The following is an 18,871-nucleotide window of genomic DNA, read 5'->3' as shown; positions in this document are numbered from 1 at the left end:
TCCTAGCATTGGGGATAGGTTGAAAAGCGTAGTTGGGGGTCCAGCTGTCCTAATCAAGGAAGTAGCCAAGTCTCCTTTGGTTTCCAAAACAAACGTGCAAGGAACTACAAAATGGTCCTCACTTTTTGAGGTAAAATCTTCTGGTAAGTCCTCTTTCCTACCTGTTAAAACTATTCAGAATTCGGTGAAAGGTTCTTGTATGATAGCCATCCTAAATGAGATTGTGGACCACAATATTTAGACTATGGCTTCTACTTTGGTTGGGAAATTTTTGGGGCCTAGATCGAGCATTGACGAAGTTAGGCAGCTCATAAAACAAAAATGGGCTCTCGAGGGCCAGGTCTCGATCACGGCTATGGTGAAAGGCTTTATGTCTTTCGATTTCACTTCCTCGAAAGACCTTGCTAGCATTCTGAGTGAAGGGCAATGGGCCATGGGTTGTTCTTCCCTTGTGCTCCATAAGTGGTCATCTGGCATGAGCTTGAATGATTCTTTTTTTGCCCAAGCTCCTGTGTGGGTAAGACTGCCAGAACTACCACTTGAATACTGGAATGAGGACGTCTTTGGGGGAATAGCTAGGACCTTTGGGGAACTCCTCTCAACAGATCCGATTATTGCTTCCAAGCGTTGCCTCAATTTTTCACATATCTGCATTGGGGTGAGAGAAGGAACAGACATGCTTGAGTTCATTTTCATTCCAAACTTGGAGAGCACAACTACAAAATTATCTATGAAACGATCCCCTTTGCGTGCTTCCTCTACCTAAAGGCTGGTCATAAGGCCCACCAGTGCCCCAATGAGGCAAAGAAGAAGATCATGAAACCAGTCATCCCTGATCATACCATGAAGCTTGCTACATTCCCTTCCGGAAAGGGAAAGATGAAGCTACTCTGGAGGCACAAACTTTCTGTGGCACAGGGGAGAAAGGTTGTTAGCCTAAAAGACATATACTATTACGAAGGATCCCCCCAAGGAGAAGGCTAGTTCCCCCCCTTGAACAGGGTCATGTTTTGGAAAAGACAATCTCAGACCCGTTGGAGGACCCAAAGGTGCAGGTAAGCTCCCCCTCCATTGCCACGGGTCCCATTGTGGAGCAGAATCTCCCTCTGGAATCTATAGTGCAGTCTTCTCCCATAGTAGAGGAAGTCCCTCTTTTGGGAGCTATAGTGCTGAATCGCCTGGAACGGGAATCCCTGGCCTAGGAAAAGGATAGCCAAGCTAAGTGTCTTCCCCTTGAGGACACTCTGGCTTCTCTGGGGGTCATCACTGGCAAGAGGGGAGATTCTTTTGCCCCTATAAGAATTGAGGCCAAGCTTCATCTACTCATTAAGAACACTGATCCAACACAGTTCGTCCTATGGGAAGATAGGTTAGATAATAGTGCGACGGATAGCCTTGATGATTGGTGCATGGTCAAGAAGAAAAAGAAGAACTAGAAGAAAACTTCCCCCCCCTATCTCCTGCTTCAACTAGAAGTAGGGTTAAAGCTAATATTGGGTCACCCCCCAAGGGAGCAAGAAGAAAGAACTTAAATCAAATTCTGCAAGAAGAAACAAGAAGGAACCTGCTAGATGGAAGCCAGAGGTCCATCAAGGATTTCTCAGGAAGTAAGAAATGAAAGTTATCTCATGGAACATAAGGGGCCTTAATGGGGCTCACAAACAGGAACTCATTAGAAATATGATTAGAGACCAAAGACCTGACTTTCTGATGTTACAGGAAACTAAGATGAAAAGGGACCTGGTAAGAAGGATATCTTTTAGTAAAAAATTTTGCTGTGAAGCTTCTGATTCGGATGGAGCTTCAGGTGGTGTCCTAACCTTGTATAACACCAGAGCTTTCAAGTTAACTACTCTTCACAGCTCTACTAATGCTCTTCTCTGTAAGGTTTTTCACTTCCAAAGCAATGAATCTTGGCTAATCCTTAACCTGTACGCCCCCAATACCAAGAAAGAAAGGAACTGCTTCTAGACCAAGCTCCTTGGCATCTTATCTAATTGTAACTTGAATAAAGGGATTATAATGGGGGACTTCAACTCGCCTCTATCTGATGCAGACAAAAGGGGGGTCGTGCCCCAAATCAGGATAGTAAACGCGACCTTGCTTCATTCATTCAGCATCTTGCCTTCCTGGATTTGGACCTTCAAGGTGGTAGCTTCACTTGGTCTAACAAAAGAATCGAGGGTGATAGTATTTAGGTTTGCCTTGATAGAGCCCTCATCTCCCCCGAATGGCTCCTCTCCCACTCCTGTAGATTATCCCTCCTCCCTAGGGTGGGCTCTAATCATTCCCCGATTTCTCTTTCTGCCTCCCACCTTTCCAGCAACAAGGCCTTTCCTTTCTGCTTTGACAAAATGTGGCTCTCACACCCTATGCTGGAAGGTAATATTTCCCATTGGTGGAGCATTGAGGTTGAAGGTATTGCAATATACAGAGTTTCCCAGAAGCTGAAAAATGTGAAAAGAAACATCAAATCATGGAATAGAACTGACTTTGGCCACATCTTCCAGGAGAAAGACGAGATATCTAATCAGCTCTCTTCTATTTAGGATGAAATCTAGCATTCAGGATACAATGTTCATAATAGCCAGCAAGAAAAGGCCATCCTTTCAAATATGCACAACATCATATCTAAGGAAGAACTTTTCTAGAAATAGAGATCAAGAGTCAGTTGGTTGAAGGAAGGAGACCGCAACACCAAATTTTTTCACTTGACCACCCTTAAGCACCAGGCTAATAATAGAATAACCAACATTGTTAAGGGCCAGGTTTAGGTTACCAAAGAGGATGAAATTGAGAAGGAAGTTGTCTGCTACTTCTCATCTCTCCTCTCAGTTGATCCTTCCCTCTCTGGGTCTGAACAAGAGGAAATCCTAGCGACCATTCCCCCTATTCTTCAAGTTCACCACAACTCCATGCTGAAGGCAATCCCCTCCTTAGAGGAAATCCATCAGGCCCTCTTCTCTCTCCTGGGGGATAAAGCTCCGAGCCTGGATGGTTTCCCAACTTTTTTCTTTCACATCTTTTGGAATGTAGTGAAAAAGGATGTGGTTAAAGTGGTTCAGGAGTTCTTTGGAGCCAGGAATTTGCTTAAAGAACTTAATGCTACCTTTCGGGTCCTCATCCCTAAAATATTGGGTGTTGATTCTCTAGATAAATTCAGGCCCATTAGCCTCTGTAATTCCTTCTATAAGATCATTGCCAAGGTTCTCACTTCCAAGCTCCTCAGAGTTCTCCCTCTAATTATCTCTCCTCAACAAATCAGCTTTGTCCCAGGCAGGTGGATCCTTGATTCAATTGTTTTGGTTCATGAGGTTATCCACTCTCTTGAGGTGGGCAAAAAGGAAGGCTTCCTTCTTAAGCTGGACTTCTCAAAAGCTTACGACAGGGTTGACTGGAAGTTCCTCTTTGCTGTTCTTCATGCCTTTGGCCTCGATGATCAGGTTTGCAAGCTCATCTCCTAGCTTTTGTCTTCACCCTCTTTGTCAATTCTGGTCAATAGCCACCCCTCTCCTTTCTTCTCCCCCTCTAGGGGTCTAAGGAAAGGAGACCCCATCTCTCCAGTCCAATTTGTTATCATGGTGGAATGCCTTGGCAGACTCATCCAGAAGAAGATCAGGGATAGGTGTTTAGTGGGTTTGAGGCCTTCTTTAGGTCCATCCACTTTCACTCATCAACAATTTGTGGATGACATGATTTTGGGGGGTGAAGCTTCAGTTTGGGAGGCTAGGACCTTCAAAAGCATTCTTAATTCCTACACTAGGGGTACTGGACAAGCTATTAACTTAGACAAGAGCTCTGTCTTCTTCCTCAACACTTCTCTGGAGAGGCAGAGGAAAATTGCTCAAATTCTAGGTTGTGGCATTGGGTCCCTGCCGGCGACTTATCTTGGGCTTCCTCTAGGCTCCAAACCCCTGGACTCCTTTTGGACAAGCATTATTGACAACTTCATCAAGAAACTTTCTGGTTGGAAAGGGGCCACCCTCAGTCAGGCAGGTAAATGCACTCTGGGTAACTCGATTCTCTAGAACATCCCCATCTATGCCCTCAGTCTCTTTGATATTTCAATTAAGTTTGCGGACAGAATGGAGAGGATTCAGAGGGACTTTCTCTAGATTGGAACTGATGACAACAAGAGATACCACCTGGTAGCCTAGGACTAGGTTTGCTTGCCCAAAAGCTTGGGAGGTCTTGGAATCAGGAAAATTTCTCACCTCAATCAATCCCTCTTAGCTAAACTCCCTTGGCGCATCTTTCAAGGCACAAGGGTTTGGAGGGACATCTTGGCTGAGAAGTACTTGGGAGGCCTGTCTCTCTCCTCCATTTTCCAGGGGGCTGAGCTACCGTTGGGTTCTAACATTTGGAATGGTATTTTGAAGGCCCTTCCCCTTGCTAAATCTAGGGCCAAATGGAAAGTTAGAATGGGAGACAAAATCCTTTTTTGGCAAGACAGTTGGCTTTTTCAAGAACCTCTCAATAACCATCCTTCATTCGGTAGGTGGGCTGATCAAGCAATAAGCAGATATGGTATGTTGGTTAGGAACTATAGAAATGGGAATGAATGGCACAATCTAGCAGAGCTTTTGCAGGATCTCGAGCCTTTGATGGCCTCTTTGAACACTATCAACATCAACTAGATAGGCGACGCCTTAGTCTGGGGAGACTCTTCTGGAGGCCATTATATTGTAGCCTCAGGCTATCTTTCCCTTGTGGGCACAGGGGAGAAACATATTTGGGCCAAGGCCTGGACCCCTGGATTAACGCCCAAAATCAATATTTTCTTTTGGCTCCTCTTGCAAGACAAAATCCTTACCCTAGATAATTTAGCCAAGAGAGGCCAAATTATTCCCAGCAGATGTTGCCTCTGTAAGCATGACTTGGAAATGGTTAATCACATTTTCATTCACTAGCCCTTTTCCTCTAGAGTGTGGAGTCTTCTGACTTCCAATATGAACTTCTATTGGTGCCCGCCAGCCAATATCCAAGAATTCTTCATACAGTGGAGTAGCAACCATAAAGGCCTGAACTCCCAAATTTTGAGTTCTTGGATTATCCCACACTTTTGCTGGGGAATCTGGAAGGAGCACAACAATAGGATATTCAGAGACAGAGAAGCTCCTGAGGGTATTATAGTGGAGAAAATTGATGGCCTCATGAAAGAGAACTATTCCACAACTAGAGATGGAAACATAAAGGACAAAGGGAAAATTAAGACTAGGAAAGAAGACAGGATCAAAAGAAGACAGCAGGCTACTTGGTCCTTCCCCCTCAAAAATTGGCATAAAGACAATTTCGATGGGGCGGCTAAGGGGAACCCTGGTCCCATCGAATGCAGTGGAATCATAAGAAATAGCTTGGGAGGGGGCATTGCTGCTATCTTCTCCCCTATTGGTCACCAAACAAACCATTTGGCTAAAGCCAATGTGGCCAGACTCACTGTTAAGCTGTCCCTAGACTCAGGGATCGAACAACTGTGGCTTGAAGGAGACTCCCTAAATATAATAAATTATATTTTAGGAGTAACCAAACCATCATGGACCATTGAAAGCATAATTGAGGACCTAAAAATGGACTTGAGAAAATTTAAAAATTACCACGTCAGCCATGTCTACCATGAAGCTAACGTGGTTGTTGATTGGTTCACAAACACAGCGGTCACATTTAGTTTGGTGATGACATGGGGAAACAATAATCATTTTTCGGTGGCAGCTATGGAGCTCATCTGAAAGGAGAAAATTCAAAGTACCAACTCAAAATCTTTTTTATGATGATGAGACATGCTAAATCATGTTTTAAAAAGGGAATCATTTGGAGTTATGCGAAACCCCCACCATTTCATAATAACGTGTACAGATTACACGAGCAGAAGAAAGCCAGAGTTAAACCCAATAACACGCGCATTAAAGCTCTTGTCCTTAGCAATTTTTTCATCTTTGAGCTCTACAATTCTATTAAGGGTTTAGGGTTAGAGAGGCATAATATCGCAATGGTGGGAGAAATTATTAGAAGAGAGCCATGGGGAGAAATAGAGAGCTGGAAAGAAAAAGGGAAGGTTTGGAAAAAACTCCAGAAGGGCGGCATAATCAGCTTCATGGAGAGGCTCCATGGTTTTGACGCGGGGGTTACCAAGATTATGGTTGAAACCTGGCATAATGAAAAGGTCAAAATTGATGGTTTCTCCCACCAAATCATAGAGGGTCTCATTGCGGAGGTGACAAGCTTCTCCCAGGAAGGCATGAGCTTCTTCAAGGATAAGAAGATGTCCGCCAATGCTGTCAACACTTTCTTCAAGAATGACAAGGAGAAAAGAAAATTGGTAAAGATTGACACCTACTATGACATTGAGTCCATCAAGAAGACCTAGGGGCATGTTCTGAGGATCATCATAGAGTATGTCACTTTGGAGCCCAGGTTTGATAGAGTCAGGACCCATCATTTTGTTCTGCTTAATCATTTTAGACATAAAGTGAAAATCTCCTTTCCTTTCTATATTTATACTTCTATGACTAAGAATATAGAGAGTTACAAGAAATTTCCTATCAAGAACCTTGCCCTTCACGAAGGTCTTCTGCTCCTCATTTTTGAGTTTTTGAAAACCCAGAAAAGAGTCAAGTCCATTGGGGTTTCGGGTGGCTCCTTGGAGGACACTGCCAGCTCAGACTCAAGGGAAGTGACATTGTGAAATCTGTCAAGTCTGAAACCCCAAAAGCCAATCCCTCTCCCTACTTCCCTAGCAGGAAGAGCCCTAGGTGCCCTCCCCCAACCCCCCTTCCCCTCATCCTAAGGAGTCTAGTGATGAGTCAGATACAGAGTTGGAGGAGGCGGATTCGGTGGCAGAGAAGGAAAATGAGTTGGAAGACAACAAGGAGAAAGATAATGACAAGAAGGAGCTGACCCCCTTGGTAACCCAAGATAACCCCAAGAAAATAAAATTGAACCAGACTCCAACCCATGATCATCTTAGTAACCACGCTGATTTGCCCCCCAGCCCTACTGCGCCCACCTCCCCCCTAGAGGTCCCCATTTCGCCCCCAAAAGAGATGATAGAAATCATGGTTGAAAAGGGGGGGAGGCCATCAGGAAAAATAAGAGAAGAGCCTAGAGCAACTTCAATGTGGATAGGGTCAGTATGGGCATTATTAGAGAACCTACTAAAATCCAAGTGTTGGGGGATCTCGACAGTAGCACCCACTATGACGAGCTCCTTGACCCGACTCTTCTAGTTCTCTCTGACAATATTCGTGAAACGGGTTTCAACTTTCTCAAAAATGCAAAGAACAGCCTGATTGACAATTTTGACTCCATTAAGTGGCTTTTTCAGGAAATTGAGACTCTGAAGGACAGGTCCAACCAAACCAACAATAGGGGGCATGTCAAGGATCATGAGGCTAGAGGTAGTAAAGACCAGGTGGGCAGCCAGGAAAAAGACAGAAGCTAGGACCCCAGAGACAATCAGGAGGACAAAATCACCCAACTCGAGCAGAAGGTCCAAAGGCTGGATTTTGTCCACCAGATTGTGACTAAATAGATTGTGGATACCCTCCATACCTTGAATGAAAACATTGTTAATTTGGGGGACTATCTGACCAATGTCGGTCTTGTGGGGAATGTGGAGCAGAGTACAAAGCATGGAACCAGTCGGGAAGATCCTCAGAAAGAGACTGGAATCCAGGAAAGTCAGGGGGACCAGATGCATTTTCTCCCCACAATCCAGGAGGAAGAGTCCAACCAGAAGGAAAGTGACATTGTAGAAACCCTATAGGCAATGGAAAAGAAGGGACACTAGTCTGCCCGCTAGGCTCTATTCCTGGCCTTTGTTTCTCAAGCTTCGGGCCTTTTTGTTTCTGGCCTTTTGAGGCAGCTTTTTTTCTGTCTTTTTTGCTTTAAGTTGTTTTCTTCTGTAAAACTTTGGGTTTTAGGATCCCTGTAAAACCTATTTTCCTAATCAAAAACTACAATGCTAAAATGAATTACAACTTAATGATGAAATATAATGCTAAAATGAATTATAACTTAATGATGAATGACTATAATGCTAAAATGAATCATAACTTAATGATGAATGATAATGCTAAAATGAAACCTGATTTAATGATAAATGACAATGCTAAAATGAATTATAATCCAATGATGAATGACTATGCTAAAATGAATCATAATCTAATGATGAATGACTATAATGCTAAAGCTTAAGTAAACTAAAAGAGAGAACAGGAAATTTATGATATGCTAAAAAGAACACAAACTAAAAGATACACTTAAGATTTATGATAAGCATTTGAGAATAACATAAAAAAACTGAATGCAATGATATTTTGATATATGATAAAAGGATACAAGCTATGATAATACAACATACTAGATTCTAGGAGATGCAAGACAAATGATGATGGTGGACAAATGTTTGACTTATGATAGTGTTCTATGATAGGAAAAGTGAACGTAGGAGATACTGACTCTAAGGAGAATAATGTTGGAAAAAGAGTGACCAACAAACTCGCAGTCAGGAGGATAGTAGAGATTTTAGAGCTAGGATAGTAACTCATGATAGGTATCACATCATGATGAGAATGAACAAGAATTGATGTTCAAAGTTTTGAATCAAATGATTCTAAGGGTGGAAAAAGTGATAGTTCAAGGGAGAGGGATGATGACAAGGAGGAGGATACCAGGGGTTCTAAAAAAAATAAAAGTGAGGTGTAGGGGAAGCTTGAGCATGGGTTACTTCGTGAGGAAGTACCACTATGTAGTGTGAGCACTTCATTTGATATAGGATTGTTAGGGATCTGCCAAGGTTACTAAGAATGTCAAAGCATTTTCCCCAAAATTTCATAGGATTGACTCAAACAAGCACGCAAGGATTGCCCCAGCATCACACATGAGTCTCGGAGAGATCAGTATTGGAATGATGCTAGGTGATCCACAAGAAAACGAGATTACCCAAGTGCATCATGTTTTATCGAAAGATGAAAACATGTAGGAAATATGCAAGGATAATATCAAATTGACTCTCAATTAGCAAAAGACTATGATCAAAACCAACCTCCTTAGTTGCCCCACTCAAAACACACCATGATATGAAATGATCATGGTGATCTTGAGAAGGAAACAATGAAAGATACGTGGAAACGATCAACCAAAATATACAACAAAATATTTTGCAAAGTGAAAAAGTAACCTTTTTCCAAAGAGATCAATTGATGAGCTACTAACGGGTTGCAACAAGACCTAGATAGTATGTACAAGTATGACTAGTTAAGGACATGGGAACTCGCAATAACAAAACATAGTAGTAGGTATATGCATGACAGGGGAAAGGTCAGGATGAGGAGATAGCATTGCTATGATACATGGATTTATTTAGGTGGGATTATGTAAAGCATGATTTATGTACAAGGGTCCAGATATTGCTGCATTCACATAAGTATGGTACATGGTAGACAAGGGTTAGTGCAGGGGTATGAGACACATGTTATATGGGTTGTACATGCTACATATGGTAAAGTACTTTGATAAAAAATCACTTGATAGGGTACAACTAGTAGAGTATAAGGATAGAATACATCATGTATGATACATGGGATGCTATAATACAGGAATGAGGTGGGATGTTGCATAGTGCAAAGTGCTAGAGGATGAAGTTGCAAAGCATGGCAAAAAATAATAAGGAACACCTTGGAAAAGTGGGGGGGATGAGTGATATAATATGGAGGGGTGATAGAGGGGTGCATGTCGGTGATAGATAATGGAAGAGCTATAGTACACTTGGCGCCTAGTTTCTAGGTTTTCACCAGGGACCTATCCAAGCCTCTTGAATTGCCAAGTTTTCGCCATTGGATGCTTTATTTTTATTTTTATTTTTTTTGCCTTTTTTCTTTCTTTGATTTGCAAATTCTATCCTTAGGTGTAGAATTTCTTGAGGTGAATAATTTTGGTAGGATCATTTAGGACTTCACCTTCAAGGGTAGATAGCTAATAGGCTCTTTAGCCAAAAGATTTTGTGACCACATAAGGACCAAGCCATGTGGGCTCGAACTTGCCTTTCTTTTCTCTGTCAGCTTGAACCTTCATATTCTCTTTAAGGACCACATCACCTTCCTAAAAACTACATGGATGGACTTTCCTACTAAAATTGCACTTGAGGTGACTTTGATAGACCATGAGGTGGTTGTAGGCCTATTGCCTTTTTTCATCAAGTAGATCAAGTTGAGTAAGTCGAGCCACTCTATATTCTTCATCAGATATCTATCCTCAGAGAGAAATGCAGAGTGATGGGAGTTCAACCGCAATAGGTAGGATTGCTTCAACACCATAGACCAAGGAGTATGGAGTTGTGCCAATGGCTATACGAAATGAAGTGTGATATGCCCATAGGGCGGGATTAATTTGCAAATGCTAATCACGATCAGAGTCATTGACAATTTTTTTGAGGATTCTGAGCAGGGTTTTATTAGTTGCCTCTGCCTGACTGTTACCTTGTGGGAAATACGAGCTAGAAAAGCAGTGATGGATGTGAAGGGAAGTGCACAATTCCTCCATATTTAGATTTTCAAAATTACCTTCGTGGTCTATGAAAATGGTAGATGGGATGCCAAAGTGACATATGATATGATACAATATAAACTTGGACACCTGAACTCCCATGGAAGTAACAAGGGGAACTACTTCAAACCACTTAGTGAAATAATTAGTGGCAGTGATTATTCACTTGTACCCTCTGAAGAAAGTGGCGCAATAAGACCAACAAGATCAAATCCCCAGCAGGCAAAAGGCTAGGGTGGTGCAATGGGTTGCAAGTCCTATGTTGGAGCCTAGATTAAATTAGCATGTTGTTGACAAGGTAAACATCATTTCACAAATTCACATGTATCCTATTCTAGAGTAGGCCAATAATATCTAGCCCAAAGGATCTTCTTTGCTAGCACCATCCCGCTCGTGTGAGCACCACAAAGTCCAGCATGTACCTCTTTGAGAGCCATCGCAACCTCATTTTGATCTAAACATCGAGAGAGAGTATCATGATAACCATGAAAATATAGGGTTTGGGCAATGATAGTGTGCTAGGAAGCTCTACGTATAAGGTTTTGGCATTGGGTTCATGTGAGGTGAGGAGATATGATACCATTTAGTAGGTAAGCATGAATTTTGTGGTACCATGGGGATTGGGGACCAACCAAGACACATACTCATGTTGATTCATCGTTCTCATATGTAGGTTTGTGCAGCTGCTCAACCAAGAATTCATATTGTGTAGCTTCACATGGTATTTCCAAGAGAAAACCAATAGTAACCATAGCATTAGCTGCCTTATTCTGGAGTCTAGGTACTTGTATGAACTGGATCTGAGTGAAATGATCCTTTAATTGATCAACTAGATCTTTGTAAGGTAGTAAATTGTCATCCTTGGTTTGATATTTTTTCAAAGCTTGTTTGATGATAAGCTGAGAATCACCATAGACCTGAAGCTCTATGATATTCCATTCAATGGTGATTTTTAGTCCTACAACAAGGCCTCATACTCTGTAATGTTATTGGTACATCAAAATTTTAGCTTGAAATATTTAGGAATATAATTGCCTTGAGGTGTAACCAAGAGTATACCCACACCGGAGCCATCAAAATATAGCTTCCAAAGTGATTGTTTTTCTATCAAACAAATGTATTTGTCTAAAAATTCTATGATGAGTGGGTGATCTGTAACTAAGGGTGCATCAGCCAAGTGATCTGCAATAGTCTGGCCTTTGATGGCCTTTCTATCAACATATTGAATGTCAAAGTCACTAAGAAGCATAACCCATTTTGCTAGGTGCCCGGTGAGTACTGTACAAGAGAGCATATATTTCAATGGATCAATCTTTGATATTAGTTGCACGGTATGACTCAATATGTAATGACGTAGCTTCTGGGTGGAAAACACCACTACTAAGCATGCCTTCTCCATTGGTGTGTAGTTGAGCTCATAGCCCACTAATGTTTGGCTGATGTAATAAATAGCTTGTTCCTTTCCTGCATCATCAAGTTGTGCTAGAAGAGCACCTAATGCTATGGGAGTAGTTGTGATGTACAATATGAGTGGGCGCCCTACAACTGGAGGAACCAAAATAGGTGGATTAGCTAAGTATTTCTTTATGAGCTCAAAATTGCACTGGCAAGCTGAGTCCCATTTGAAATTTTGATCTTTCTTAAGCAAGTGAGTGAAAGGTTGACACTTATCAGCAAGCTAAGAAATGAACCACCAGACTGATTGGAGTTTTGCTTGCAAAGAATGAAGGTTCCTAAGTGTCTTAGGAGGAGCCATATCCATGATGGCTTTGACCTTCTTAGGGTCAATCTCAATACCACACTATGACACAATGAAGCCTAGGAGCTTCCCTGAAGTAACACCGAAGACACACTTCTTTGGATTTAGCATGAGATGATATTCTGCCAGTCGATTGAATACTTCCTCGAGGTGAGATAAGTGATCTAAAGCATTGAGAGACTTGACTAGAATATCATCCACATAATCCTCAAGTATCTTATGGATTAGGTCATGGAAGATGACCATCATCATGCGCTAATAGGTTGCTCGGTGTTCTTTAACCCAAATGGCATCATGGTGTAGCAGAATGTGCCCCAAGGTATAGTGAATGTCATTTTATGTTGATCTTCTTCTGCAATATGAATCTAATTATACCCAAAGAAACCATCCATTAGTGACAAGAGTTCATGCCCTACGGTGAGATCCACAATCATGTCGATATTTGGTAGTGGAAAGTCATCCTTTGGACAAGCTTTATTAAGATCACTAAAATTGGTACAAATCCTGATATCACCAGAGGGCTTGGTAACAGGTACCATATTAGAAATCCATTCAAAATAATCTATTGGCTGAATGATTTTAGCCTCTAACAACTTCTCTAGCTCTGCTTTGACTAATAAAGCCACCTTGGGGTGCATTTTTCAAAGTTTTTTCTTGATGGGCTTGGCCCTTAGATCCACTGCCAGATCATGTACGACTAGTTTGGGGTCCAACCTCGACATGTCCTGATATGACCATGCAAAGCAGCCCACATTTTTGTGGAGAACCTCAATAAGAAGATTTGTTTGTTCAAGTGGTAGAGAGGCTGCAATGTATGTGATATGTGCTATCTCTGTCAAGCTGATATTTACAAGCCGAGTTTCTTCTATCAAAACTGAAGATATAGGACGTCGATGCTCTTGTGGGGGGAGGATGAAATCTCCATCTTTAGGTACCTCTAAGTGGTTTTCACTGTTGGATACATCCTTTATTTTTGTTTCATTTTTGAGTCACCCAATGGTGCTCCAGAGGAGTTTTCACCATGGGATGTTTTTCTTTTGTCTTTTTTCTTTTTTGTTTCTTTTAGAATTTCATTTTTGCGACTAAAGATTTCCTCCTCCTCAAAGTAACCTACAGGATCCAGCTTGTAGACATATGTCGATGGTGGAGGCAGCCGTTTATGTGGCATTTCTGACCCCATGAATTTAAGGAGCACGTGCTCGGTAGAGAACTCATCAACATGAATGACACTTGGTTGGTCCCAATCTATGAGTTTGGGGTGAGCGAGGGGGAGCTCTATGAGATTCAAGGATAACTGGCAGAGCACAAAAGCTCCAAGGATTATTTCGTCAAGGAAAATATCATCATAAGCTTTCTTTTCAACTTCCTCAAGGATGTTTTCAACCTCAATGAGAGTGTTTTAGATGTTCATAAAGGCGTGGCCTTCTGTTGTAGTGCCCCCAGTTGCAAGGAGTCCATAGCCCAAGCCTTTGGTTTTCTGCCCTTGGTGTGCTTCTATAGGCTATCTGATACCTAATTCCTAGAAGCCTAAACAACCTCCTTGATAATCTCATTGCTCCATGGCCAAGCGATGTGACCAGGGATATTTCTATTTAAAGTGATCAAGAAGTGCTTCACTTTTAGGAGGTGGCTCTTTGTATAGCCATTTGTTAATGTCTGGTGTGTTTTCTGCTCCATCAAGGATACCTTTGGTGAAAAATGTGGTAGGGCCCAACTCATGAAGTCGAGAGGTGGTTTCTGGTATAGGCCCTTGATGTGCTGGGTGTCCTTGAGTATGTGGGTCAAGTGGTAGAGCGCCAACAGCAAAAGCATCTATGAGACTATACTCGCCACAACCTTGGTAGTTGATCTTAACTATGGAAAGAGTGGAGGCTAAAATGGTGTCCGGATCATGGTAGGTGCCAGAGGAACTAGCCATAGTGGTGCCAATTTTGATCGCAGGATAGTGATTGGTGTATGAAGCTTCAACCGCATTGCAATAAGCAAAGGGTTCAAGATCTGCATGGATGGTTATCTCAATGCCATTATGCAAAAATTTGATGCAGTGATGATATGTGGATGGAATGACCTTCATGGCATGAATCCATGGACGACCGAGGAGGATGTTATATGGACGATTAAGATTAGCTACATGAAAGAGTGTTTCTTGAGTGGTTGGACCAACTCTGATAGGGAGCAAGATGGTTCCTTCAGTAGTATGCTCCAAATTTTCATATGCCTTGATGGTGATCACCTCATTGATGATATCTACTTCAGAATATCCTGCCTACTTGATAAAATTTAGAATACATAGGTTTAGAGTCGATCCATTATCTATCATGACACATTTAACTGCAAATTCAGAAACCATGACAGCGATACGAAGTGGGAGGATGTGATTAGGTTCAACTACTAGGATATTAGTGGTTTTGAAAGATAAGGCACATGAGGTTGAAAGATGGGCAACCAAGTTGTGAAACTTAGTGGCGTTTATGTCAGAGGGGACGTGTGACTCATGTAGGGTACTGTCAAGGATCTCTTGATAAAGTGTGCTTGTTCGTAAGAGATCCAAGATGGAGATCTGGGCCGGCGTGTTTCCAATGTATTCCAAGATGTTATACTGTGGCCCTAGTGAAGGTGATTCTAATGGAGATGCTCGAGATGGATGCTGATGGTGGTTTGATTTGTGTGGATACATGTGGACCAGCTATATTGAGTCATGTCCGACAGGTAGAAGCTGCACACTAAGTGTCTGGGCCTTTGATATTGATGACATTGACGGATGGTTCAACTTGTGATATGCAACCAATTAAGCTACCATAGTCTAAGTATGCTGAGGTATAATTCTGAGATGTGTCTCGATTGTCACCTTGTTTACCCAGAGCATTGTTAGGTTTGTTGATAGGAGGGTTTGCAGGTACCTTTCCCAGGTTTGTGTTATGAGGAGGGAAAGCATTTTGATACATCATTAATTTGTATTAGGTGAGGGTTGTGCCCCCACTGTGATATCTTTTTGGTCAATGAGGTCCTGTACATAATCCTTAAGTTGCATGCATTTAAGGGTAGTGTGCCCTTTGACACGATGGAATTTACAATATTCATTATCTTTGTACCAAGATGCTCTAGACTGATTGGGTTCCAAGGGTTGTGTTTGTGGATACCGAACAAGGTTATCTTTGGTCAATTTTTCAAAAATTGTATCAAGAGGTTCCCCCAATGGGGTGTATGTTTGTGGTTTCCTCTGAACATGAGGTTTACTACCTGCTGACAGTGTGATAGCATTAGTTTGATTATGAAGAATAGGTATTTACTGATGAGTTTGCATGGGTGGTTGGTAATACATAGGGGTTGTTGTTGATAAGTTTTTTGTTGGAAAAATGTGGTGGGAACATTGGTAGCTGCCCCAACAATATGGACCTATCGAGTGTCAGTGGAACCATCTATCACTATATTCTTGTTTTTGTTCCAATATCGAGTTTTGTCACTACTCAGACCGTGGTCCTGGCTATTTTCTTTGTACAATCTGATGACACCATCCTTAATGAGGGCTTGCTCAAGGCCCATTCCTTTTTCTTTGATGTCCTTGTATGTTTGCAAATAGTTCATAACCATATGATGAGCGAGGCTAGGGTGTGCATTGTTTATGAACATCTTGACAAGATGGGGCTCAGGGATGGTACAAGAGATCCTTGTTGTAAGGATCTGCCAATGTTGTAAGTACTTTGTAAGGCTTTCTCCTCTCTTTTGTTTAGTGTGGATGAGGTCAACTACAGATAATTTAGTTTCAACGAGATGGGTATACTGAGCAACAAAGGCCTCAAAAAGTTTTGCAAAATTTTTAATAGTACCTTGAGGGATATGATAGAACCATTCCAAGGCTGGTCTTGCTAGGCTCTTGGGAAAGAGTCGCATGAGGAACACATCATTATAAGCTACCTCCTAACAATTCATATAGAATTCCTTAACATGTGTGACTGGATCACTCTTCCCCCTAAATTTGTCAAACTTGGGGATCTTGAAATGTTTAAGAAATGGAGTCAATGTGATAGTCCTATCAAAAGGGTATGGGAAATCATTTTCAAATTTGAAATTTTTGGTGTCCATCCCATCCTTTAGGGCTTTGAGATCATTTTTCATCTCTTCCCATTCAGAATTTATAGGTGGAGGAGCGAGTGCCCCCGATCCAGGTGCCCCCAATGTAGGATACGAGCCAGAATCTAAAGTGTAATATGGAGAACTCTGATGACCATATGGTGTCTCTGGAAAAATATTTTGCATAACCGGTGGAGTGGATGCTATGGTTTGCTGGAAGGTGGGTTGTGCATACTGTTGCATCTGTTGAGGTTGGTGTAGTAGATAACTATGAGGTTGCTACCCTATGAGATATTTCTGTGTGGGTGCTTGGGCATACTGTTGATGTGAAGACTATGGCTGAAATGGTGGTAATATGGATAATGCTTGTGCTATGCTCTGGGAATCTATACCATGCCCAATATATGTGGGTTGTGCACCTTCTTGAGAGTAGGAATGATTTGGAATAGGCACAAGGTAGTTAATTTACGGCAAAGAGTTTATTGTAGAGAACTGCAGTGGTGGTGGATTTGGGCTATTTCCTAGAGGTGGCATGGAGAAATAGTTGGTGAGGGGTGGGAGTGAATAGCTATGTGAAGTAGTAGATGAAAATGTCAGAGGTGTGGACATGAATGCAATGCTAGGGGGAAGACTAGTGATAGGTGCCTGTGTCACAGTAGTATTCCAAGGTCCCAAAGGAAATGCGGCTGAAGAGCTTTTGCTAGTTACAAAGGGGTTGATAGTGATGTTTGGTGGGATGGAAGATGAGGTATTGGACCCTAATGGTGCTATTTGAGTAGCAAATGGACTAGATGTGATATGGGGTGGAAGCGAAAAGGTAGTGCTGCTAGATGCAAATGGAGGATTTGGTGGAGTAAAAAAATGAGTGGTGGCAACAGATGCAGATGGTATACTTGAGGTTGGTTGAGATGTAGTATGTACTAATGGTTGAGTGAGAATGGGATGAGTGTTCTATGGAATGGGAACTAGCACCTAGATCGAGGGTATATTTGGGTCTACTGGTTCTACCTAAGGTGGTTGCCATCCAAACAATGGGTGAGTAGGATCTGTTATGTTGATAGGTGGTGGACATCCAAACTCAAAGACACCAACATTATCTTGTAATAAATTTTCCATGATGGTTTCCTTGTTGTGATCTATGATGGCATTTACGATGGTAGCATGACCAGGTTTGTTCATGAAAGCCTCAATATCTATGGATGATCCTGGTTCTTTTGGGATTTGTGGTGGTAGGTCTAATGGTGTCATGGATACTATAGAGTATGGCTAAGCTTGAGATGTGTTACCACTATGACTAGGATCCATGTCTTTTTTCCATGTGTTCCTACTAAAACATGTGGTGGGTGGCATGAAAGGATGCTTTTCCTAAAGATGTAAATGCAGCGAGGGATGATACTAAGGAAGTCTAAATGATACGGTGCTAAGTGCAAGAAACTTGTGTTTTCCTAAAATATGAATGTGGGAAAGGTTATGGTGATGCAAAATTTGTGACCCTAACCTTTGGCTCAAGGTGATGTGGGACACCAATAACAACCTATTGCTAGCAAAGTGTTGTGTTTCAAGGATACTCAAGATGATGAGAGATGTGATGCAAAAAAATTTCTAAGTGAGTGAGGAAATAACACTAAGATTTTAACAATGCATGTGGAGGATTCTTCTTCGACAACCTAAGATGAGAGGAGATGGTTTAACTTCAAATGCTTGAATGGGATAGTGCAATTCCTAGATGAGAGACTAAACCTATAAGTGTGTAAGTGTGTGTGGAAAAAAGGGAGGACCTAATCAAAATGAGTAATAGTAGAGTTGTTGATAAGGCTCATATTAACACCATGTTGAAGGGTTAGGTTTTGGATTTTTTAGTCTCATTCAGTTTGCAATGCTACCTCAGCTTTGTCTTTCTCAATTTGATCCAATTTGGCAATCCTAGGGTTAGGGGTATGTTTCCTATGCTCTGCTTCGATTTCCTTATAGGTTAGTATTTGAGGAAGCTTAGCCTTCTTAAACTTAGTCTCGGGATGGCTTGACATGAGATATTTCCAAGGATTAAAATTACAACCATGGGGATTTTGGAGGTAGTGACTACGCTTAGTATACCTTCTAGACCTTGGGTTGGAACATAAATCAATTGAGAAATAGCAAGTTTTGGATCTTTTTCATGATGAATTTGGCTAACTATCTTCTAGGCAAGGAAAACTGTGTCTTTTTCGGTCAAGTAGATTGGTAGCAAAAGGTATATTGAAAAGAGCAACTGTTGGATCTTTTTAGAGCAAAAGGGGTTCGTTGGTAACTAGACTTTTGTGGGGTATTTCCTAGGTAATAAGTGTAGCCAAAAGGTAAACTTAAAAGTACAGTGTTGCGAGTGGGCTTGCTAACAACCATTTCTTACATATGAAGGTGAGGTCTCTCAAAGATAAAATTTATGATATTTTCAATCAAGTAGGGTAAATGGCAAAGTATTTTTGAAAAAGAGCAAGACTTTGGGCCAACAAAAGGATTTAT

General features: G+C 41.6%; 1 protein-coding gene across 1 annotated transcript; it reads left to right on the top strand.

Moving 5' to 3' along the window:
* Positions 1-244: 244 nt before the first annotated feature.
* On the top strand, positions 245-766 carry LOC149562182 (uncharacterized). Its single transcript, XM_089827940.1, has one exon. The coding sequence runs from the start codon at positions 245-247 to the stop codon at positions 764-766; it is 522 nt and encodes a 173-aa protein (XP_089684066.1).
* Positions 767-18,871: the final 18,105 nt, after the last annotated feature.

The sequence above is a fragment of the Cupressus sempervirens genome, chromosome 4 (assembly GCF_028749045.1).
Source record: "Cupressus sempervirens isolate cs-2001-9-10 chromosome 4, ASM2874904v1, whole genome shotgun sequence".
In the NCBI taxonomy this organism is placed as follows: Eukaryota; Viridiplantae; Streptophyta; class Pinopsida; order Cupressales; family Cupressaceae; genus Cupressus; species Cupressus sempervirens.
This window is presented reverse-complemented; position numbering and strand designations above follow the sequence as displayed.

Excerpts from the sequence above, each read along its gene's own strand:
- LOC149562182 (XM_089827940.1), top strand. The coding sequence starts at position 245 with ATGGCTTCTACTTTGGTTGGGAAATTTTTGGGGCCTAGATCGAGCATT.